Here is a 23,436-nt window from a genome sequence, read left to right as displayed (position 1 = left end):
AAATTTTAAGAGCCTTAAAAAAATTAAGAGATATTTATGGATTGAAAGACTCAGTTTTGTATATGTGTCAATTCTCCCCCAAATTGTTAGATTCAAAAAATACCAATAAAAATCCCAGGAATGTATACGTATGTGTATAAACTGCAAATTGATTCTAAAATTTTCATGTAAATGCCAGAGGTCAAAAATAGTCAAGACAATCTTGAAGAAGTACAAAGTTGGAGGATTTGCACTACCAGATACTGAGCCTTATTACACAACCGTGTTATTTAAGACAGTATGGTACTGGCATAAGGGCAGATACCTAGATCAATGGAATAGAACAGAGAGTTCAGAAACAGATCCAAATATATATGGACAGTTGATTAATGAAAGCGATGGCACAGTAGAGTGCTGGGAAGAGGTATTGCTTTTTCCCTCAAAACAGTGCTGGAGCAATTGAATATCCATTTCAAAAAAAAAAAAAAAATTTTGACTCCTAGCTCATATTATACATGAAAATCATTTTCAGTTGGATTATAAATTTAAATGTGAAAGTTAAAACAATAAAGATTCTAGGAAAAGCATAGAAGAATATCTTCATGAGGTTGGAGTACGGAAAGATTTCGTGAATAAAACCAAAAAAGTACTAACTGTAAATTTAACAATTGAAATATTTGACTATATCGTATTAGGGACCTCTGAATAAAAAGACACCATTAAAAGAGTGGAAAAACAAGCCATAGAATAAGAAAAATATTTGTAATACATATATCTTGCAGAGGGCTCTTATCCAGAATATAGAAGAAACTTTTACAAGCCAATTTTTAAAAATCAGACAATCCAACAAGAAAAAGTCCAAAGTTCTGAACAGGCGCTTCATGGAAGAGAGTAGAAATAGATGATAAATATATGAAAAGTTGCTCAACTTCATTAATCATAAGTAGGAAAATTATAAATTTATTGCCCAAATTTGGACACTTTTGAGAATGAAAGGCATATTATTAAATAATTATGTCAGGAAAACAGACTTAAACCAGGATTTATGGTCACCCTAGTCATCAGAGATAATCAAATTACTTTCACAAGGAGATACAACCACATATCTATCAGGATTGTCAAAATTTTTTTTTAAAGCCTGACAACATCAAATGTTGGTGATGATGTAAATCAACTGGAACTCTCATACACTTCTGGTTAGAAAGTAAATTGGTACAAGTACTTTGCAAAACTTTAAAAATATATATTTTGAAGCTGAACTTGTGAATAACTCAGCAATTTTATTGTAAGTATATGCCTATCAGAAATGCATATGTGCACTAAGTATGTACAAGAATTTAGGGGCATGGAGGTGGCTTCTGGGGTGGTGATAATATTCTATGTGTTGATCTTGGTGGTAATTGCATAGATCTGTTCATTTTGTAAAAATCCATTAAGCTGCATACTTACAATTTTGGGGCCTTTCTACATGCATGTTAATCTTCAAAAGACATTGAAAAAGAGAAACTAACATATTGGTGCAACGAATAGAAGATATCTGGAAAATTAACTTCTCAAAGAGAAATGTCAAAAAGAAAAAATCCAAATATAAAATTTAGCTGTGTAAATTAACTTTTAGTTTCAAGTGTTTAAAATATGTGGCTCTTGCCTTCAACAAAGAATATTTTAAAAAATATTTTTATCTCAATATCCATGATCCAAAACCTTCATATCTTATTGTTTTCTCCTATTGTATCAGAACACTAGATTGACCTTCCTCACTGAAAATCATGATCATGTTAATTCACTAAGACCCTTTCACTCTTAGTGGTTTCACTCTAGCCATTCAAATATGGACTATTGTTTTTAATATTAAATGGAGTTTGTTACTCAATGTTTGATGTTGATAATTGTACCTCTGTATTTTAAATGTCACCTCCTGACATCTTTTGGGGTACAGAAGGAAAATCTTCAAACCTCTACATCTATCTTACCTTTTTGTATATAGATTTGACAACATACATAATTATTTAGTAATAGTAAAAATATACAGTATTAAAAGTAAATGTAAATATGACAGCATTATAGGCACAAATATTTTTTACTAACAAGTGTACCCAGTCAAAGATAAAAATTGATCACTGGTTTAATTGAAATGCTTTGAATACCCAGAGGAGAAACAGTTGCTGGAATTCTTGTCTGGTGGTGTGGTCATGATCAAGATAGTTTTACGTCCAGCTTTCTATGGCTGCAGGGATTGGAGGAGGTCATGTTGGTTTGGGATTTTTTTGGTTGATTCATATGTGGCTTGGGTTTGATTTCTTTAGGATGTTCATTGTGATTAAGGAGGCAGGTGAGTGAGTTTATGCATTACAAAATTAGGTTACAGTGTATAAAATAACTTTTAAAAAGTTATTTTTGAATATCTGTTATGAAGAATGGAAAAAAATGTACATCAAAAATGAATAGTTAATATTCAATTTTAATTAACTTCTTTCTTGTTTCCTAGGCGGACCAGATATCTGGTTTTCACATAAGATCTGTTCTCTGTGTCCCTATTTGGAATAGCAACCACCAAATAATTGGTAAGAGATGACCTAAATAGTTAAACTGCTTGAATAAAGAAACAGAAATTTGCTTTAAAATACTCCCACATTGATCTAATTAAACTAAAGAGCTTCTGCACAGCAAAAGAAACTACCATCAGAGTGAACAGGCAACCTACAGAATGGGAGAAAATTTTTGCAATCTACTCATCTGACAAAGGGCTAATATCCAGAACCTACAAAGAACTCAAACAAATTTACAAGAAAAAAACAAACAACCCCATCAAAAAGTGGACAAAAGATATGAACAGACGCTTCTCAAAAGCAGACATTCATACAGCCAACAGACACATGAAAAAATGCTCATCATCACTCGCCATCAGAGAAATGCAAATCAAAACCATAATGAGATACCATCTCACACCAGTTAGAATGACAATCATTAAAAAATTAGGAAACAACAGATGCTGGAGAGGATGTGGAGAAATAGGAACACTTTTACACTGTTGGTGGGATTGTAAACTAGTTCAACCATTGTGGAAGACAGTGTGGCAATTCCTCAAGGATCTAGAACTAGAAGTACCATATGACCCAGCCATCCCATTACTGGGTATATACCCAAAGGATTATAAATCATGCTGCTATGAAGACACATGCACACGTATGTTTATTGTGGCACTATTCACAATAGCAAAGACTTGGAATCAACCCAAATGTCCATCAGTGACAGACTGGATTAAGAAAATGTGGCACATATACACCATGGAATACTATGCAGCCTTAGAAAAGGATGAGTTCTGTCCTTTGTAGGGACATGGATGCAGCTGGAAACCATCATTCTCAGCAAACTATCACAAGAACAGAAAACCAAACACCGCATGTTCTCACTCATAAGTGGGAACTGAGCAATGAGATCACCTGGACACAAGAAGGGGAACATCACACACCAGGGCCTATTGTGGGGACGGAGGAGGGGGCGGGATAGCGTTAGGAGATATACCTAATGTAAATTACGAGTTAATGGGTGCAGCACACCAACATGGCACATGTATGCATATGTAACAAACCTGCACGTTGTGCACATGTACCCTAGAACTTAAGTATAATAAAAAAAATTAAAAACAAAAAAATAAAGATCACCTAGAGCAAAAAAAAAAAAAAAAAAAAAAGTAATGGCAAAAACTGCAATTACTTTTGCACCAAACTAATACAAAGTCTAATGAAAGTTCCCATCAGTACTTTTGTTTGTAATAACAAAAAACTGCAAACAACCCGTATGTCCATAATAGTAGAATGGATAGATTGAGGTATATAGTCATTCAATAGAATACCAACACAGTAGTGAAAATGAGCGTAAATTTTTGCTATACAAACAATGTAGATTAATTACAGGAAAATTAAAAAATAAAAAATAAAAATAAAATACTCCCATATCCTTTTTATGTGTTCCCTCTTTTATGGCCAGGACTCATCAAACTATGTCTCACACTCTTGTATAATTTCATAAGCGCAGACTGCTAGTGAATCAACACTCTCCACAACTTGAACAAATATTTATTAAGTTGAAAGAACCAATAAATTTTAAAGTTGGAGAGAATCTGAGTTATCAACCAATAGAACTCTTTTATCTCACCCTGTGGAAATAGAGGCAGAGAGAGAGGGAAAAAAAGCCAGAGAACGAGAGAGAGACGAATGACTTCAAGAAAGCCACAAAGTTAGTAGCAAGGTCAGGAATAAAACTCAGGTTTCCTAACTCCTAGTACAGACTTTCTTACTATGTCAATGTGTTTACATCTGTGCTTTTATACATGGTGTAAAGGAAAAGGAAGAAAGAACATTCTCTATTGGACATAATATTGAGCATGCATTTTCTGCCTGGGCAGTTCTGAAATAGGCCACATTTTCCTCACAATAAGGGAATCATGGGCAAAAACAGCTTCCAATTTTTCTCTTCCTCCATTCCCCTTTCCTTCTCCTCAAAAAACTCAATTAGGAAAGCATCAAATTCAAGAAAGAAGCCCAGGCAAGGAGAATTCATGGTTGAAATAGAGAAGTCATGAAGGATGGAGGAATTAGTTGAAATTACTGAAACACAATAAAAATGTGACTTTTTTCCCTAAGAGACGTAAGAACACTAATTCATTTGGTAACTGATGCATCTATTTGCCTCTCTCTGCTTCCCCCTAAAATTGCCTGTTAAAGTCTAAGACACTGCTGCTTATTAAAGGATTTAGTATTCTGTGAGTGTTTTTAAGATCTGAATTCTGAGATAATTTTTTTTCATTAGCTTAATCTGCATAAGAATATTGGTATGTTACTGAATATAAAGAATATTCCTGGCTGGCCGTGGTCAAGCCTGTAATCCCAGCACTTTAGAGGCCGAGACGGGTGGATCACGCAGGTCAGAGATCGAGACCATCCTGGCTGCTAACACGGTGAAACCCCTGCCCTACTTCAAAAAATACAAAAAAATAGCCGGGCGCTGTGGCGGCTTCAGCAGTCCCAACTACTTGGGAGGCTGGAGGCAGGAGAATGGCGTGAACCCGAGGCGGAGCTTGCAGTGAGCTGAGATCAGGCCACTGCACTCCAGCCTGGGCGGCAGAGCCAGACCCGCCTCAAAAAAAAAAAAAAAAAAAAAAAAAAAAGAATATTCTAAGACTTCGGATCTAAGCCTCTAGTACAAAGACTTAAACTACATCATGCACCAAGTTTTAAATAAATTTATGTTTAAAGGGAAAGTCCATAGGAAACACCATGTGTTACCTGTAATCTCATAGTCTACATTTCAATCCTAAAAGTAAACATCCATTATTACTTCAAAATTAGGACCATAGTTTGCCTGGTTACATGCTAATAGTTTTGTGTTTCATTATTTATATATATATCTCTCTTATGTGGATGACTTACTCCCAAGGGAAGTTAAAGTGTTTTAAAATATACATACTTGAGAATTACAGCTAGTTTTTTTTGTGTGTGTACTAAATGGGGACACAGGCTAATGGTTTTCAAGATAGTTGATTTTTCTTGTTAAACTTGTGTATTTTGAAAGTCATGCCCTGAAACATCTGGTATAATACTAGAAGTGAACTTTGGGAAAAGTAATCACTCATAAATTAAGTTTTTTAGAACTATAGGTACCCCCTGGTAGCAGGAAACAGAACTGACTTTGCTTTGAAGGTCAACTGTATTATATCAACTTTTATTGCTTGTAGTAATTCCTAACATTTCTTGAATGTTTATTCTGAGTGAAGCAATGCGCTAAATGAACATTCTAACATCTCATTTAATCTTCATAACCCTCTTAGTTAACATTTTAATCCCCATTTTACAGATGAGGAAATTGACTGCTAAAAAATTTAGGTAATGTGCCCAAAGTCACACACCTGATGGTGGAGTTGAAATTTGAACTCACACCGTCTAAGTCCAAATCTTATGCTCTTTTTTTTTTTTTTTTTAATTTATTTATTATTATTATACTTTAAGTTGTAGGGTACATGTGCATAACGTGCAGGTTTGTTACATATGCATGGCCTTGTGCCATGTTGGTTCGTTGCACCCATCAACTCGTCATTTACATCAGGTATAACTCCCAATGCAATCCCTCCCCTCCCTCCCCATGATAGGCCCCGGTGTGTGATGTCTCTTCCTGAGTTCAAGTGATCTCATTGTTCAGTTCCCACCTATGAGTGAGAAATACGTGTATTTGGTTTCTGTTCTTGATAGTTTGCTAAGAATGATGGTTTCAGCTGCATCCATGTCCCTACAAAGGACGCAAACTCATCCTTTTTATGGCTGCATAGTATTCCATGGTGTATATGTGCCATATTTTTCTTAATCCAATCTGTCACTGATGGACATTTGGGTTGATTCCAAGTCTTTGCTATTAGGAATAGTGCTGCAATAAACATAATGCGTGCATGTGTCTTTATAGCAGCATAATTTATAATCCTTGGGTATATCCCTGTAATGGGATGGCTGGGTCATATGGTGCTATCTTAGTTCTAGATCCTCGAGGAATGCCACACTGTTTTCCATAATGGTTGAACTAGCTTTAATCACAATGTCATACTGCCTCTTTCAAGTATTGTGCTTCAGATAATTTTATATATATATATTATATATATATATAAGTATTGTGCTTCAGATAATTATATATATATTCAGTTGAAATATATATATATATATAACTGAATACACACACATATTCAGCTACATATATACTCAGTTGTATATATATGTATATATATACACACACACATACATATAATATATGGGGGATATATTAGAGTTACTGTAACTAGTCATCTAAAATCAGATTAAAGCCTTGGTAGAACTCCAAACTTTACTGAGATCTAATCTAAATAAATCGGCCTTAAAGAGAGACTGCATTGTCCTACATCTCAGATTTATTCTCACGAAATTGGCAGGCACTTGAGAGACCAGAGTTTAAAGTGAGTGCAGTTCTCTAAAGAAGGCATAGAGTTAGCTGTGGCTACTCTATTAGAGAAACGCAATGTCCAGTACTAAAAATGACCACATAATCCACTCTTTCCCCACAGGAGTGGCTCAAGTGTTAAATAGACTTGATGGGAAACCTTTTGATGATGCGGATCAACGACTTTTTGAGGTAAGAAAATAAGTTAATAAACCAAGGTTTATATGGAGTCATCAGTAGTCCCCTGGTTGCAGCCTGCCCAAATTCGAAATGACAAACAATTATTAATCAATTATTATTATACTTAAATGGAGGGCAAAATTTACAGGAAGATTTAAGGAATATGTAAATGCTTAAGTGAGATTTGATCCTATGTTTTACGAACTGGATTATTTTGTAACCATCCATTATTTTTATCCTAATTTTGTTACAGAATTACCCTCTCTTTCCCCCAAAGTGTTATTTTCTTATTTTTGTCTTGCTTGTGTGTATTCAGAGTCATGAAACCCTGAGCCAGCTCTGCCAGGTGTACTGTCCTCACATTTCTCTTGTTTACGTGCTTCCATTAATTCACTCCAGGCGCTCTAGCTGGAGAAGTTAGCCTTGAATGGGCTTCCTCATAGACTGTACCAGTAGCCAACATGAAGACCCATGATTATCTTTCTTTAGTCAAGAATACCTCATAGCTTCTTTATTAATGGTTCTAACTCAATCCTCCTTCCCCTTAACACTTACCTTATGGTTACATTAACTTGGTTTCTTTACCAAAGTATTGTATAGCCTAGCGACTAAAAGAGGTTGCTTTGGTTAAATAGAATAGATTAACTAAAATCAGTCCACAACCTAAATAAATTAAGAACCCATTTAAACAGACTGTATGTTTTTAAACATATGAAGTAGTTTCTCTACAATAACATTAAATTCATAATTTTTCCTCATGTGCGGTGTGAGCTATAAAGTTGTCATATAACAATAGTAATTAAGAATTTTAATGTGCCTATTTTCCCAAGGCCTACCTCTGTGTACAGTAAGATTGTATTTTCAGACCCATCCCTGGTGACTGCCTGCTTTCGTATGAGATTTTGCCAATGAGTTGCTGCAATGTTTAATTAGCAGGTTCGCTCTTTCCTAGGCTTTTGTCATCTTTTGTGGACTTGGCATCAACAACACAATTATGTATGATCAAGTGAAGAAGTCCTGGGCCAAGCAGTCTGTGGCTCTTGATGTAAGTACAGTATTTATGTCAGGTTTGTATGCTGTCAGCTCTAATTTTATGAGAGAAAAAATTTCCCTGGTTATGGGGTTTAATCTCTCAAATTTTAATGATCTATTCATTGGGCCTTAAACATTTTAGGTTGTGGGTTTAAATCTCATGAAGTCCGGAGAAACACAATGTTGCGTATAATTTCAGGGGTTCACAGATGCCCTGAAGCTCATTCATATAAGTACTATGTTTACATGTAGATTTTTTAAATTACATTTATTAAATAGTGACAATCCAAAGATAATTTGGCAGGATTTCAAATTTATTTTAAACTTAGATTTGAATATATATAGATAATCTATAAAGTCACAACTTTTCTTATCATAGGAGAAAACTTCACTATGAGGATATATGACCTAGATGGGGGAAACTACTCCTGTCATTATCTGATTCCCTTTCTTCCTCCCTCCCCCAACACATGTCCCATCAAGAACCTCGACCTGTTCCCTTGTCTGCACACATGTCCTCTCAGACACTAACTTCCAAAAGAGCAGTTGTAATCTCCCTCTGAATCTCAGATGCTTGTTTTGACTTAAGACTTATTTTTAATCTAGCTTCTGCTCTATAGACTTTTTTTTTTTGAGTCTCACTCTGTTGCCCAGGCTGGAGTATGGTGGTGCCATCTCGGCTCACTGTAACCTCCATATCCTGGGTTCAAGCAATTCTCCTGCCTCAGCCTCCCGAGTAGCTGGGATTACAGGCATGCACCACCATGCCCAGCTGATTTTTGTATTTTTAGCAGAGATGGGGTTTTACTATGTTGTCCAGGCTGGTCTCGACCTCCTGACCTCAGGTGATCTGCCCGCCTTGACCACCCAAAGTGCTGGGATTACAGGCATGAGCCACCACACCTGGCCTGCTCTGTAGATTTTGCCAAATATTTTCTTTACATCTATGAAATACTTACTAAGTAGGCAAGATAAAATGTCAGTGCCAAGATGAAAGTATATAGAAGAGTATGATATAATACACATGAAATCTTCAAAGTATTCTATTTGTCAAGCCAGATATAAGAAGTAGGCAAACTGATGTTACCTGCACTGCTCTGATTTGAGATGTAAAAGATGTAAAATTATAGTTACTCTCTATATGCTTTTAATTTTATGGCTAAATCATGAATTCTAGAAGCACGGGGATTTTTATTTGCAATGCCTAGCAGGGTGCTTAGCACAAAGGTGGGATTTATTGAATAATTTTTTAATGGAGGGTGGGAGGGAAAGAAGGAGGAAGGAAAGAATCCCTTACCTTGGTAAGGGATGCTTTTTGTTCTTCTGAGACAGCCCTGCTTTGTTTAATATGTAATATCTTTTTATAGTAAGGACTAAAAACAGTATAGGATGAATCAATAAATGAGTGAACTGTAAATATGCAACCAACCGATGAGAATCATTAGTAGAGCATTAAGGGTTGTGTGCAGAACTATTTTCAAATCCTGGATCTGTCACTCACCTCAATTGTGAGAATTAAATGAGATGAAGCATGTGAAGATGTTAATAAGCATTCAACAAAATCATAGCAATAATACTATTATTATTTGCAGTAGTATATTTGTTACTGAGAAATCACTATGGACTGGGGGGAAATAGCAAAGGACAGGAATTTAGAACAGCAAATGTTGAGTTATACCTCCTTCACCATCATCAAATTCTCATCTCCACAGTGTTGTTTCACCCATTGTTTTTCAGTACCTGCAGCTATAAAAAGAAGGACACACCATACACTAGTCCCATCTAAATCCTACTTCATTATGTCACAGTATAATTAACACACAAAGAGAAAACATCCTACATATGCCCATATTCTCACTCCTCACCTACCTCTGGCACATCATCATCCTCTTGAGAAGGAGCTAGAATAACTGGGTTCCAGCATGAATAGCCATTTACCCCCAGATGGGAAGATTCAGTAAAAGATACCACTCTTACTGGCACTACCCCTACCCCAATGAACCACAGTTACCATTACCTAGAAAACACTCATGTACCCTAGAATTTCTGGCCACAGTCTCCTTACTCATGAATTGCTTATTTCAGTTCATAGTGAACACCTCTTGTTTATATAACTCAGATCCCTCCATCCTTAGACACAAAAATTATTACCAACTCTGACAAATCTCAGCCCAACTCTTAACCTTGCCACAATCTTAAACTTTCAAGAAGTTGACTTACAGGTGTTGACTTGTATGTTCCACATGCTTTATTTTGTGCCAGTGTCCCAGTCAGAATTTTGGCATTGCCATCTCGCTCTCGCCGCTTCCACTCTCAGCCAACTTCCACCCCACCGAGTATGAAATTCTTGACACTAGTGATCAGGTGGCATCCACCCCACTCCCTGGCCTGGGAATCCATATACAAGAGTATCTGGAAGGATTTCTTACCCTGAGGACTTTATAAAGACAAAAAGTGATTTTTTGAGAGCCACTAAACCCAAACTCAGGAATGAGATATACATATATTGGCCGGGCGCGGTGGCTCAAGCCTGTAATCCCAGCACTTTGGGAGGCCGAGACGGGCGGATCATGAGGTCAGGAGATCGAGACCATCCTGGCTAATACGGTGAAACCCCTCGCCTCTACTAAAAAATACAAAAACTAGCCGGGCTGGCGGCGGTGCCTGTAGTCCCAGCTACTCGGGAGGCTGAGGCAGGAGAATGGGCGCGGAACCTCGAGGAGGAGCTTGCAGTGAGCTGAGATCCGGCCACTGCACTCCAGCCTGGGTGACAGAGCAAGACTCCGTCTCAAGAAAAAAAAAAAAAAAAAAAAAAAAAAAGAGATATACATATATTATAATATACATCAACTTCTGAATAAATATATATTTTTAAATGTATGTATTTATACATATTATATATGAATATGTGTAAGTGTACTATTTTTCTAAATATTTCTGTTAAAAGTATGTATTTATAACTTGCTTAGTCCCATAAAAGATTTGAGCTACTTTATGAGAATATATAAATGATCCAACAAATTTTAAAAAAAATAAAATAGTAATAACAGAACCGAGAAAGAGAGAAAGCCAAGAGAAACAGAACCAAATGCCATGTTATCCTTCTATCATTCCTATCCTTTCTTTCTGAGATCCCACAGCTCTTCGGCCCTTTCCCCATTTGGCTAAGGAAAGATTCCCCACTCAGGTGTGCCCAGGTTCCTCTTCTCCTTGTGTGGTTTCATTTTTGCTTATTCTCTTCCATTATTGTCCTCCTTGACCTTGACCCCAAAACAGCTGTGTCTAAATGTAGCTCTTTCAGTCCCATAACCTTATTGCAGTGTCTTTTTTTTTTTTTTTTTTTTTCAGTTAGCAACAAGAGTGGAGGGAAATAATCCATTCCACAGCACTCAGTGACAAAACCACCCTGGAATCTTTTCCTTCCTTAAAAAGGGAGCACAAGTAGTTCATGGCCTAGAGAGTTAATGGGAATACACGTCTTGCTGTGTTGTTCATGAGACTCAAGAAACAGCACCACACTGTTCTCTTCTGTCTTTTAAAAATCCTATCCCCAAAGCATTTTTTCATAAAAATACTTCCATCCGTGGTACATCCTCTGAAAGTAAATATTCTCCAGATAATCCCCACAAATGGGGCAGAGTCTCTAAAACACTCAGAGCTCACTGTAAGTACACTTAAAAAAAAAGATAGGGCTTTACCTTTATTTTTTTTCTCCCAAACAGTCACTGATTTCTATATATTTATTTAATACTGGCTCCTTTTCCTAATGATTTTGTTACCGGGAAGTACAGGAATCCTCAGTTCATGTCTTACTTGGGAGAAAGAATTCAGCCAAGAGACAAATTAGTACTGTAAGCAAAAGATCTATTGAAAGAAAATAAAGAGTATAGAGTTTATTGAGGGAAGGACACTCCAAGAGAGGAGCAGGCTGGTCCAGCTGGAGAAACAGGAGTAGCAGCAGCAAGGGTTAGGTAGTAGCAGAGACAGTGCATGCTGAAAGATGAGGCAGAGCAGGCTATTTAAAGGGGAATGAGCCAGCAGCAGCCCCAAGAGTTCTGCATTGTGGTTATTATGGCAGACTGTTTCTTCAAGCTTCTGCTTCTGCCTCAAGTCTCCACCTTTGTCTTTGTCTAGTTCCCACTTCTGCCTTACGTTCCCACTTTTTCCCCCACCTAGTTTCCACTCCAGATTTGTGGGATTCCCCCTTACTGTTAGTTCACATGTATGTGCAGGCCAGTGTTGGATACGAATTCTATATAATGCCTGCATTACTCATTATCACCACCTGAGGAAGGTTGGAAAGTGGTTAAATCTGTACTTATTCCACCTGTGTATATCTTAGGAATTTCTCCTTTTTCCCCGTTTCCCCCCTTAACAGCATGTAGCTAGCTACATTCTGACAGGTTAATTGCAGAGTGAGTGATTACTGGGAGTCTTAAGGGGCATCTCTTTCTGCATAGGTATTTCCCTTCCTCCCTGCTTATAGTTAGGATGCATGTTTTGGGTGGTCTCTGGGTTATGAGATTTTTCCAAACCTTCCTTTTCTCAGGGCACTCCCCCTCCTTCTCGTATCTAGCTTATCCGCCTGCTCAAACAAGTTGAAATACCACATTAAATTATATAAATTCATATATATATATTTTCAAGTATATTTATTTACATGTTATTTTGTCCCATTGATCTACCTATTTCTAAACCAGAACTTCACTGCTTTAAGTACACTTTAATGCAGATCTTGCTTTGTGTCGGTATCCCCTGCAGAAGGAGGTTGCTGACTTTATCCATGCAAAAGGCAGTGTAGGGAGAAGATTTAAAGTGTTGATTTTAGTATTAGCCTGATTAGTTAGATTTGAATTCTGGCTCAGTAGCTATTGACCTTGGGCAAGCGACTTAACCTCTCAATCTTGTTTTATTCACATGTTAAATGGGTATAAGAAGTCTGTTTTCCCCATAAATATATACATCTACTATATACCTACAAAAATTAAAAATTAAAAAAAATTCAAGCCTGTTTTAACAGTGACAAAAAAAAATACAGGGAAAGTGTTTAGAAAGAGTGTTTAGTTATAATTAGCACTTAATAAAAGTTAGTTGTTCTTACCACCCAGTGCATTTGGAGTCCTTAATCCTCACTGAGTTTTGTCTACTTAGCCCAAGATTTCTTGTAAGAGTATGCTGACTGGGGAGCTATAGTTTTTTTCACCTGTTTTATCAGGAAAATCACTTCCTGCTTAAAGTCAGAGCTAAAAACAGATTGCCTCTTTCCTAGGTCTTTGATACATGCTGTTTAGTCACACCACTGAACATCCCAGAAGCATTGCAAGTGCAACTGCTCCAGGGCACTAGTGTTGGCTCAATGCAGGCCCATTGTCTGGAGATTGTTACTATATATGTATCTGCAGAAAAGTCTAGGCCATAGAAATACAAAATTTACCATGTCAGAAACAGAACAGGTCTTTAAAAGCTAGACGGCTCCAAGGACAAAGCTTCCCCAAAAGACTTGCCATGCAAGGCAGTCCTTTCCCTGTTGTCACGTATTGGCAACTTCAGCTCATTTCATCCACAAACCACACATGGTGAGAAATAGAAATGTAAGCATATAAAACATTTTCTACTGTTCTGGCCTTTAAAAACTGGAGTGACTAATACATTATCCAGATTTTGTTTAACAATTGAATTATCAACTCAATTATTCTGATGACTGATTTTCTTAATTTCTTGTAATTTAATTATACAATTCTATTGTTCAAATCCTTTGTCCTAAATACATAAAATTAATAGTCTAAGGCTCTTAGAGAGCAGAAATGCTCTTAAAGCTGAATAATGGAACAAAGAGGGGGATTTGCTATCATTTTTAATAACTTTAATTTTATGATCCTGATTTCCATTCTGCATGACCAAGAGCTTCAGAAGAGCTATGCTAATGTATGTTCACATTTTCTGAGAGTAGAAATTCTTAGGTAAAAGGGGGAACCTTTTTCTAAAAGCCACAATCCTACCTAAAATACAAATGTAGATGTAGAATATAACTTCCTCTTTTTGAACATCAGGAATTGTTCTTTGGGGTGTCTTTCACAGTTACTGCAAATGAAGCCTTACCTAATACTGAAGAGAAATTTGCCAGAAAATATAAGTCTGTGTGCTAAGGGACACTGCATACAGCTTTAGGATCAGAAGAGGGAAGAAATGAGGGTCAGACAGAGAGTAAGAAAAAGGCATATGCAATCAGGATCCAAGCCCCATTTATTCTACCTCCCCAAAGCCTCTCTCATCTATTTCTGCCTTTCCAATTGCAACAGCAACCATCCTACTTAAGGACTCCATTATCTCTGTGCTGGACAATTGCAATAACCTTCTACTTGTTCTTCCTAAAACGTATTTTAGATTTCATCGCTCACCTACTCATAGACCTTAAATTACTTCCCCATTACCTATTAAAGTACAAATGACTTTGAGGCCCTCAGAAATCTCATACCAAGCTATTTTCCTACTCCTGGCTCTCATTTCTCTTCTTAAGAGTATTGTATGCTACCTACAAACCCAATGACGTCATAATCTGATGATCAGCTACCTGTTTCACTGCCATCTGATCTCCACTCTAACCTCCCCTCTTTTGTCATTCTCTGTTCCAATTATGCCATATCCACTCAAAATTTTCCCATCATTCAAAGCACAATGTAAATGTCATCTCCTCTATAAAACTCCTAATCCTTAAGTTTTTTTGTTCCTCTGTTTGCCCTATATTGTCATTAATTATGAGTCTGTATGTTTACCTCTGCTAAAACATATGTGCCTTGAAGTGTGTGATCATGTCTTATCTGCTTTTATTCCTTTTAATATTCTATATATAATTGGTACTCAGTGAAAGCATATTGAATAAATGAATGCATCCCACCACAAATAATCATTTTGTCTGCCACGGCAACATTCTGGAATGGAAAAGCTTGGGCTATGTTGGGAGAATTGACAGTCACTCTTAGTGGCAGTCTTGCTGACCACAGACTGGCATAACATCACCTCTGTATTCCCTTCCTCCTTCATAAGCCATGGGTACAAATACAGAGTTGCTTTTATTTGGGGAGGATGGTAGACCTCTTCCTAGATACCACCTTCCATGGGATATATCCTTAGATGAGGATGAAGAAGCCAAACCGACTTCCTGAAGGTAAGGGAGAAGGAGAGAAGTGGAAACTTCATCAGGAATCAGGAAGATTTCATCAGGAATCTTCTAAGCTCCGAGGAAAGATTTTCTCTCACTAGGTGAAAGGGCTAGACTCAGAGGCTAGAAGTAGAATGCCACTTCTTTCTTTCTCACTCCTCTTCCTTTAAACTTACTCTGGTAAATCAATCATCCCCATTCCTGTATAAACTCTCTAGCACCATTCCACCACTTTTTTGGCACACACAGATGTTAAATTGTCTCTGAGCTTCTTCCCTTCCCCTCATTTAGAAACCTGTAGTCGGGAGAGAGACACAGTCATAGCTTCTTTACTCTTCCTCACTTCACCTCATCTCCCAATTCAGGTACAGGGTTCAAGAGGGAGGTAGGATGAAAGGGCAAAGTCTTATGATTTCCTAACCTGATTTCAGGGCCATCTGTGAGAGACACCAACACTTTCTTTTTGTAATGAGCTGCTTTTATAAATTCTTCAGAGAACTGCCTGGCTGGGAATCTCCTGTTAGCAATTACTTGTGGGTTTGCCTCTCCTGACTGACAGCTTATAATCCATTCTCATTCCTGGCTTCCACTGGCCCATCGTGACCCTCCCTCTGTGGGGGCCAGCTCACTTCTCTAGGCAGTCCTCTTGGTGAAGGTTATTTTTTGTTGTTTTTGTTGTTGTTGTTGTTTTAAAAGAGTGGTAAAATAAACACATGAAATTTATCATTTTAACCGTTTTTAAGTGCAAAGTTAGGTAGTATTAAGTACATTCACATTGTTGTGCAATCATCACCACTGTCCATCTCCAGAACTTTTTCATCTTCCCAAACTGAAACTCTGTACCCATGAGACACTAACTCTCCACTCCCCTCTCCTCAGCCTGTGGCAACTGCCATTCTACTTTATGTCTGTGAATTTGACTACTCTAGCTACCTCATATAAATAGAATCATACAATATTTGTCCTTTTGTGACTAGCTTATTTCCCTTGGCATGTCTTCCAGGCTCATTAATGTAGCATGTGTAAGAATTTCCTTCAATTTTAAGGCTTGAATAATATTCCATTGTAAGTATATACCACATTTTGTTTATCGATTCATACACTAGTGGATACTAGGATTGCTTCCATGGTCTGATTATTTTTCATGGGTCTTTTTGGGTCAGGGGAAGACTCACTCAATTTAATGAGTCTTTGCTCATTAAATTGTACAAACACAGGTCCCCTCAATGTAGCACTCCACTGTCTTCCCTCTGTCCACTAACCTTTAGAATTTTTAGGTATGTATCAGCTACCAGTGTCTGCTAGGATGTCACATCCTAGGGAAATACATATTAGGTTCTCCAAGTAGTTCTGTAGAAGGAAGCTTTAAGAAACCCTAGCTAAGAAATCTTCCATATAAGGCTTTCTCATAAACTGTTACCCTTTTCTTACACAATTCAGAGATGAACAGTGAGCACCTCAGCTTGGAGGAGGTAGAGCTAGTTTGGGGCATTTTCTTTCCAAGTCCTTGCATAGATAACCTAAATGGCTTAGCACCTACCTTTAGAATATAGTACCTGTTGTTCTAAGTTATAAACTCAGAAAGAGTTCCACTTAAACATCCTTTTATCTCCCAAAAAATTTTTTCAGACAATACTGTCAGACAATGATCTAGTGATTGTCTAAATGATAACTATCTACTCATGTTAATTCACAGGTACAAGGAATATCAAGTTGTCCATTAGAAAGCTAAATGTAGCATGCCAGTAGATACAGAATTGTTCTCATTTGTCAATTCTTATTTACTGAAAACATGTTAGAGTAGGTAAATATTTCTTTCTCCATTGCCTACAAATTGGATCTTTCAAGATTCTCCACTATTGACATCAATATCTCACTTCATCGCTCCATGAAAAAACCTAGATTTATTAGTCTTTTTCAAATATATCTTGAAATTTTTATTCTGAAACTTTTCTCCATTTCCTTAAAGTATTTCCTAACAAACCTCAAATTTCACCTCTTTCATTAATGTTTTCTCACCTATCCCAAGAGTTGTGATTGTTTCTTACTTTTAATCTCTTTATAAAAGGGCTATTGACACATTAGAAACTGTTATTTTAGTTACTCTTCATATATAAATATTTTACAAAGACTAGTGAAAACAGTAGTAATCATGTAGATATTTAGTATGAGGATAAATATTAGATAGTTTTTCTGAGGATTCTTGGATACTAAGTGTAATCCATATACAATATTTATCTTACTTGTTCTTTTAAAAATGTTTTTTGCCAGGCATGGTGGCTCACGCCTACAATCCCAGCACTTTGGGAGGCCAAGGCAGGAGGATCACTTGAACCCAGGAGTTCAAGACCAGCCTGGGCAACATGGCAAAAATCCAACTCTATAAAATACAAAATACAAAATTAACCAGGCTTGGTGGCATGCGCTTGTAGTCCTAGCTACTTGGGACATTGAGGTGGGAGGATTGCTTGAGCCCAGCAGGTCAAGGCTGCAATGAGCTGTGATCATGCCACTGTACTCCAGCCTGGGTGACAGAGGCCCCAGTCTCAGAAAAATAAAATAAAATAATAAAAACAAAAATGTTTTTAAATTATAAGAACAATGCAATTGTTATAGAAAATGTAAAAAGTGTTTAGAAGAAATAAAAATCAGTGGTAACTTACTGCTTAAAGCTAACTACCTTATCATTTGGATTGACAATTTTTTCTTTCTTTCAGCCCTTTTAAGATACCACTGTCTTTTGGCTTCCATTGTTACTAGTGAAAAATCTGCCATTATTTTTGTTGTTCCCTTAAATGTAATGTTTTTTTCCTTACTGCTTTTCCTTTTAGATCTTTTTCAGTCATTTGACTATGATGTACATAAATGTGTTTTACTTTATGTTTCTTATGCTTGGGGTTCACTGGGTTTCTTGGATCTAAGAGTTGATGACTTTCATTGATTTCAGAACATACTTGGCTAATATCTTTTCAAAGCTTATTTTTTCCTATTCTCTCTCTTTCTGGACCCAGTTACATATATGTTGAATCAAATGATATTGGCCCACAGTTCTCTGACACTCTGACATTCTTGAGTTCTATAAATTTTGACTTGGTTCCTTTTTAAGGTTTCATTTCTCTGCAGAAACTTACCAACTGTTATTAATTATATCCACCTTTTCTTCTATAAATTTCTATAAATTGTTCTATATATTCTAAAATTCTCATATAAATTTTTAACATATAATTCTTTATAATTGTTATTTTGGATTCCTGGTCTTTAATTCTAACATCAAGGGCACCTGGAAGTCTGCCTGTATCAATTATTTCTTCTCTTGATTACAGGTCACATTTTTCTGCTTCTTTGCATGTATTCATAAGTATTTATTGCATACCAAACATCTTGTATAGAAGGACAAAAGTGGATAATACTTTTACTAGCTTTGTTTGAACTAAATAAAATTGTTTGTTTTGTCCTATTTCTCATAAAGAGGATATGTGATTTTTTAAAAAATCTCAGACAGCTAGAATGAGAGGCTGATCATAAAAATTTGACCATCTGCAATGCTTTAGCTGGGGATTGGCTGAAGCTTTATATTAGTTTCAGTTTATTTCTGCTTTAAAAAGAGATTATGAAGATTTCTCTTTGCCCTTCAACCCAATCTCAACTACCCAGGCTGCATTGAGTGACTGGTCATAATCAGGATTTGAGCTGGGTTTGAAATGCAGCTAGAGTTCATTTCAGTTCTCTTTGGCATCAACTCCAGCAGGGCCTTGAACCTTACTCATGTGCAAGAATGTAAGATTTCAGTTTTCTGGCCCTGCACTCATCATCAATTTCACAGCAAAATTCCTGTGGCAGAGAATTTTCAAGCCAAGAGATTTACTTTTGCATTTGTGGCTCTTCCAGATATGAGTCTGTTTGCCAACCCACACTATCATTTGAAAAATTGCTAGTTTTTCTCCTTTTAGGAGTTGCTCTATGATGGCAGGCTCATCTCTCCACTATGTAAACAATTGGTCCCAGGTATGGAAGCAGTCACTGCTCTTTATTGGTCTATAAAAGGCTTCTCTTGACTGGAATTTTATTTGTTTAGACTTCTCTTTGTCTCACACTCACTCTTTAACAGCTTTAAAATGAAGCGTGATTTTTAGTTTATCTCTTTTTTGTTGTTGTTATGAAGGCAGTGATAATCTTTTGAGATCTTCTTTACCTATCCATAAGTTGAAACCACTGGCCAATCCTTTCTATTTTCCACTGCTGATCTGAATGTATCAGATATTAGCATTTTTGGTAATTTCATGATATTTTGTCAGGAAGGAAGTTAAACATATTTTTAGTCTATCATCAATCTCTCTCCTTGAATTGTTAATATTTCTTGTTTTATACATTTTTATTCCATATTATTTACAAAAATAGGTTTAAGACCATGAGGTATTTCTTTTATAGATTTAAAATTACTCTTTTATTTGATTGATTTGACCTTGGAATCAACTTAGTTTGAAATCAATGTTGTTATTTATGCTTTCTCTTTTGTTTTACTTATTTTCTGGAATACATTCATTCAATGAAAATTTCCTATTTCTATTTCCTATTTCCCAGCATTGTGCTGGGCACTGGAAATAAGGCAGTGAGAAAGGCAGACTTGTTTCTGCCTTAAAGAGCTTAGAATGTGGAGGCGAACAAAAAAAAAATCATGCAAACCAGAATATAGTAACAGTTGTGATAAATTCTTGTAAGGAGAAAATACAGGAGGCCATAAGAGCATCTGAGAGGGAACGCAACCTCCACTGGGGTTTCCGGTAAACCCTTCTTAAGGATATATATTTAAACCAATAATTCCCGACTCATCTTTTTATTTTTTATTTCTGGGTCATTTTGTTTTAGGCATATTTTTGTAAACTACATACATATATATATATATATATGTATATATATATATATATATTTTAATTTAAAAATACGTTTAGGGAGTAGAAGTACATATTTCTTACATGGATATATTATGTAGTGGTGAGTCAGATTTTAGTGTATCCATCACCCTAATACTGAACATTGTATCTAACAGGTAATTTTTCAATTCTCACCCCCTCCCAACCTCCTACCTTTTGTAGCCTTCCATGTCTATTAATCTACTCTGTATGTCCATGTGTACCTGTTCTTTAGCTCCAACTTATAAGTGAGAACATACAGTATTTGCCTTTTCTGTTTCTGAATTATTTCAGTTAGGACAATGGCCTCCAGTTCCATCTATGTTGCTGCAAAAGACATAGTTTCATTATTTTTTATGGCAGAATAGTATTCCATTATGTGGATATACATAACATTTTCTTTACCCAGTCCTATAGTGATGGACATTTATGTTGAATCCGTATCTTTGATATTATGAATAGTGCTGTGATAAATATATGGGTGCAGGTATCTTTATGAGATAATGATTTATTTCCCTTTGGGGATATACCCAGTAGTAGGATTGCTGGATTGAATGGTAGTTCTGTTTTCAGTTCTTTCAGAAATCTCCATACTGCTTTTCATAAATATTTACTAATTCCCATCAACAGCATATAAGTATTTCCTTTTCTCTGCCTCCTTGCCAGTATCTTTTGGTTTTTAATAATAGCTATTCTAACTGGTGTAAAATGGTATGTCATTGTGGTTTTAATTTGAATTTCTCAGATGATTAGTGATGTTGAGCATTTTTTTCATGTGTTTGTTGCCCACTTACATGTCCTTTCCCCACTTTTTAATGAGGTTATTTGTTTTTCTTATTGAATTATTTGCGTTCCTTATGGATTCTGGATGTTAGCCTTTTGTCAGATGCATAATTTGAAAATTTTTTGCCCATTCTGTGGGTTGTTTACTTTCTTGATTTTTTTTTTTTTTTTTTTTTGCCGTACAGAAGGTTTTTAGCTTTAGTCCCATTTGTCTATTTTTGTTTTTGTTGCCTTTGCTTTTGAGGGTTTGGTCATAAATTCTTTGCCTAGGCCAATGTCCAGAAGAGTTTTCCCTAGGATATTGTCTGAGATTTTTAGAATTTGAGGTCTTATATGTAGGTCTTTAATCAATCTTGAGTTAATTTTTATCTGTGGTGAGAAATTTGGGTCCAGTTTCATTCTTCTGCATATGGTTATCCTTGTCTTGTTCCAGTTCTTAGAGGGAATGTTTTCAACTTTTCTCCATTAAGTATGATGTTGGCTGTGAATTTGTTGTATATGGCTTTTGTTATGTTGAGGTATGTTCCTTCTATGTCTGATTTGTTGAGAATTTTTATCATGAACGGATGCTGAATTTTGTTGAATGCTTTTTCTGCATGTATTGAGATGATCTTACGGTTTTTGTTTTTAATTCTGTTTGTGTGATGTATCACACTTGCTGATTTGCATATGTTGAACTATTCTCACATCCCTGAAATAAATCCCACCTGATCATGGTATATTATCTTTTTGATGTGCTGTTGGATTTGATTTGCTAGTATTTTGTTGAAGATTTTTGTGTCTGTGTTCATTAGGGATATTGGTCTGTAATTTTCTTGTTTTGTTGTGTCCTTGTCTGGCTTTGATATCAGGGTGATACTGGCCTTGTAGAAAGTGTTAGGGAGAATCCCCTCTTCGATTTTTTTGGAATAGTTTCAGGAGGATTGGTATTAGTTCTTTATGTGTTTGGTAGCATTCAGCTGTGAATCCATCTGCTCCTGGTCTCTCTCTCTCTCTCTCTTTTTTTTTTTTTTTTGGTGTTGTTGTTGTTGGGAGATTTTTTTAATAAGTGATACAATCTCATTGCTCTGAATATAATTTTTTATCTAATCTGAGATTCTGCTTTTAATGAGGGATTTGACTTTGTATCTATTATTTCATCTTATGCTATCTGAGCTTCTACTTTCTTATGTTTTGCTTTTTCTGAAATTTACTATTTGGACTATATTTTGCTTGGTTTCTTTTAGTCCTTACTTGTAGTGAAAATTATTTATTCTCACTTTTTTACAAAATCATTCTTTAATCAATATTTCTCTAGTTAATAAAGACAAAAATGAACCAGTATCTTTTAATTTCTTACTATATAAAAAACAATTGGAGTATATACTTTCCCTGTAGTTTCCTAGTATTTGTTCATGTATTATAGTTTTTAGTTAACATTTTCATTAGCAAATTTTAAAATTTATACAAGTGCTTTTGCAGTATGAATACAGCTGTATTCATAACATTTCATTAGGCATAATCTTTTTGTTTTGGTAGTCTAATCTTGCATATCAAAATGCCCCAAAATGTATTAGCTTAAAACAACAATTTTGTTATTTCTCAATAGTAAAAAAATGTCTTGATATATTATTACCCCAAAAAGTTTCCTTGTGCTCCATCCCCAGGATATCACTGCTACCCAACACAACCAGTGTTCTGATTTTTTCCACCATAATTTTAACTGTTCTAGAATTTCATGTAAATTCCATTATACAATATGTACTCTTTTAGGTAAGGCTTCTTTCAACCACCATAATGCATTTGAAGTTTGTCCAGGTTGGGTATATAACTTTGATGTTTTTAATTGCTGTGTGACATTTTATTATATGATTATACCACAGTTTATCCATTCTCCTCTTGATCAATACTTTGGCTGTTTCCATTTTGGGGCTATATGAATAAAGCTGCTATGAACATTTTTGTATAGGTATTTTTGTGAACATATGCTATGATTTCTCTTGGGCTAATACCTAGTATTGCTTGGTCAAAAGGTCAGTGTGTGTTTAGTTTTATAAGAACTTCCTGGTATATATTTTTCCAAAGTGGCTATACCATTGTACATTTCTATCAAGTAACTATGAAAGTTTTAGTTGTTCCACAGCCTCACCAGTATTTAATGCCATCATTGATTTCAATTTTAGTCATTCTGGTAAGTGTCTAATATTCCATTGTGGCTTTAATTTTCATTTCCCTTATGACTAAAAATGTTGTACTCTTTTCTGTGTGCTTATTTACCATTTGGATATCTTCTTTTGTGAGCTGTCCAATTTTTTGGCCCACTTTTAATAGGATTGCTTGTCCTTTTATTGTTGAGTGGAAGGAGTTCTTTATACATCCTGGATACTAGTCCCTGGTCAGATATATGTATTGTTAATATTTTCACCCAATTTGCAGCTTGCTTATTCATTTTTT

The 23,436-nt window shown here is 35.9% G+C and overlaps 1 protein-coding gene across 2 annotated transcripts in view; it reads left to right on the top strand.

Annotated features, from left to right (window-relative positions):
• PDE11A (phosphodiesterase 11A) overlaps positions 1–23,436 on the top strand; it is a 455,368-nt gene that overhangs the window by 261,927 nt on the left and 170,005 nt on the right. For both annotated transcript variants that reach the window (XM_031651382.1, XM_009182512.4), the window contains 3 exons: positions 2,468–2,543; positions 7,064–7,131; positions 8,072–8,164. In XM_031651382.1, coding sequence (XP_031507242.1) covers positions 2,468–2,543; positions 7,064–7,131; positions 8,072–8,164 — 237 coding nt within the window. The remainder of the gene's footprint in view (positions 1–2,467; positions 2,544–7,063; positions 7,132–8,071; positions 8,165–23,436) is intronic.

Source organism: Papio anubis, chromosome 10, assembly GCF_008728515.1.
Source record: "Papio anubis isolate 15944 chromosome 10, Panubis1.0, whole genome shotgun sequence".
In the NCBI taxonomy this organism is placed as follows: domain Eukaryota; kingdom Metazoa; phylum Chordata; class Mammalia; order Primates; family Cercopithecidae; genus Papio; species Papio anubis.
The sequence above is the reverse complement of the archived record's forward strand: the minus strand, read 5'-3'. Positions and strand labels throughout refer to the sequence as shown.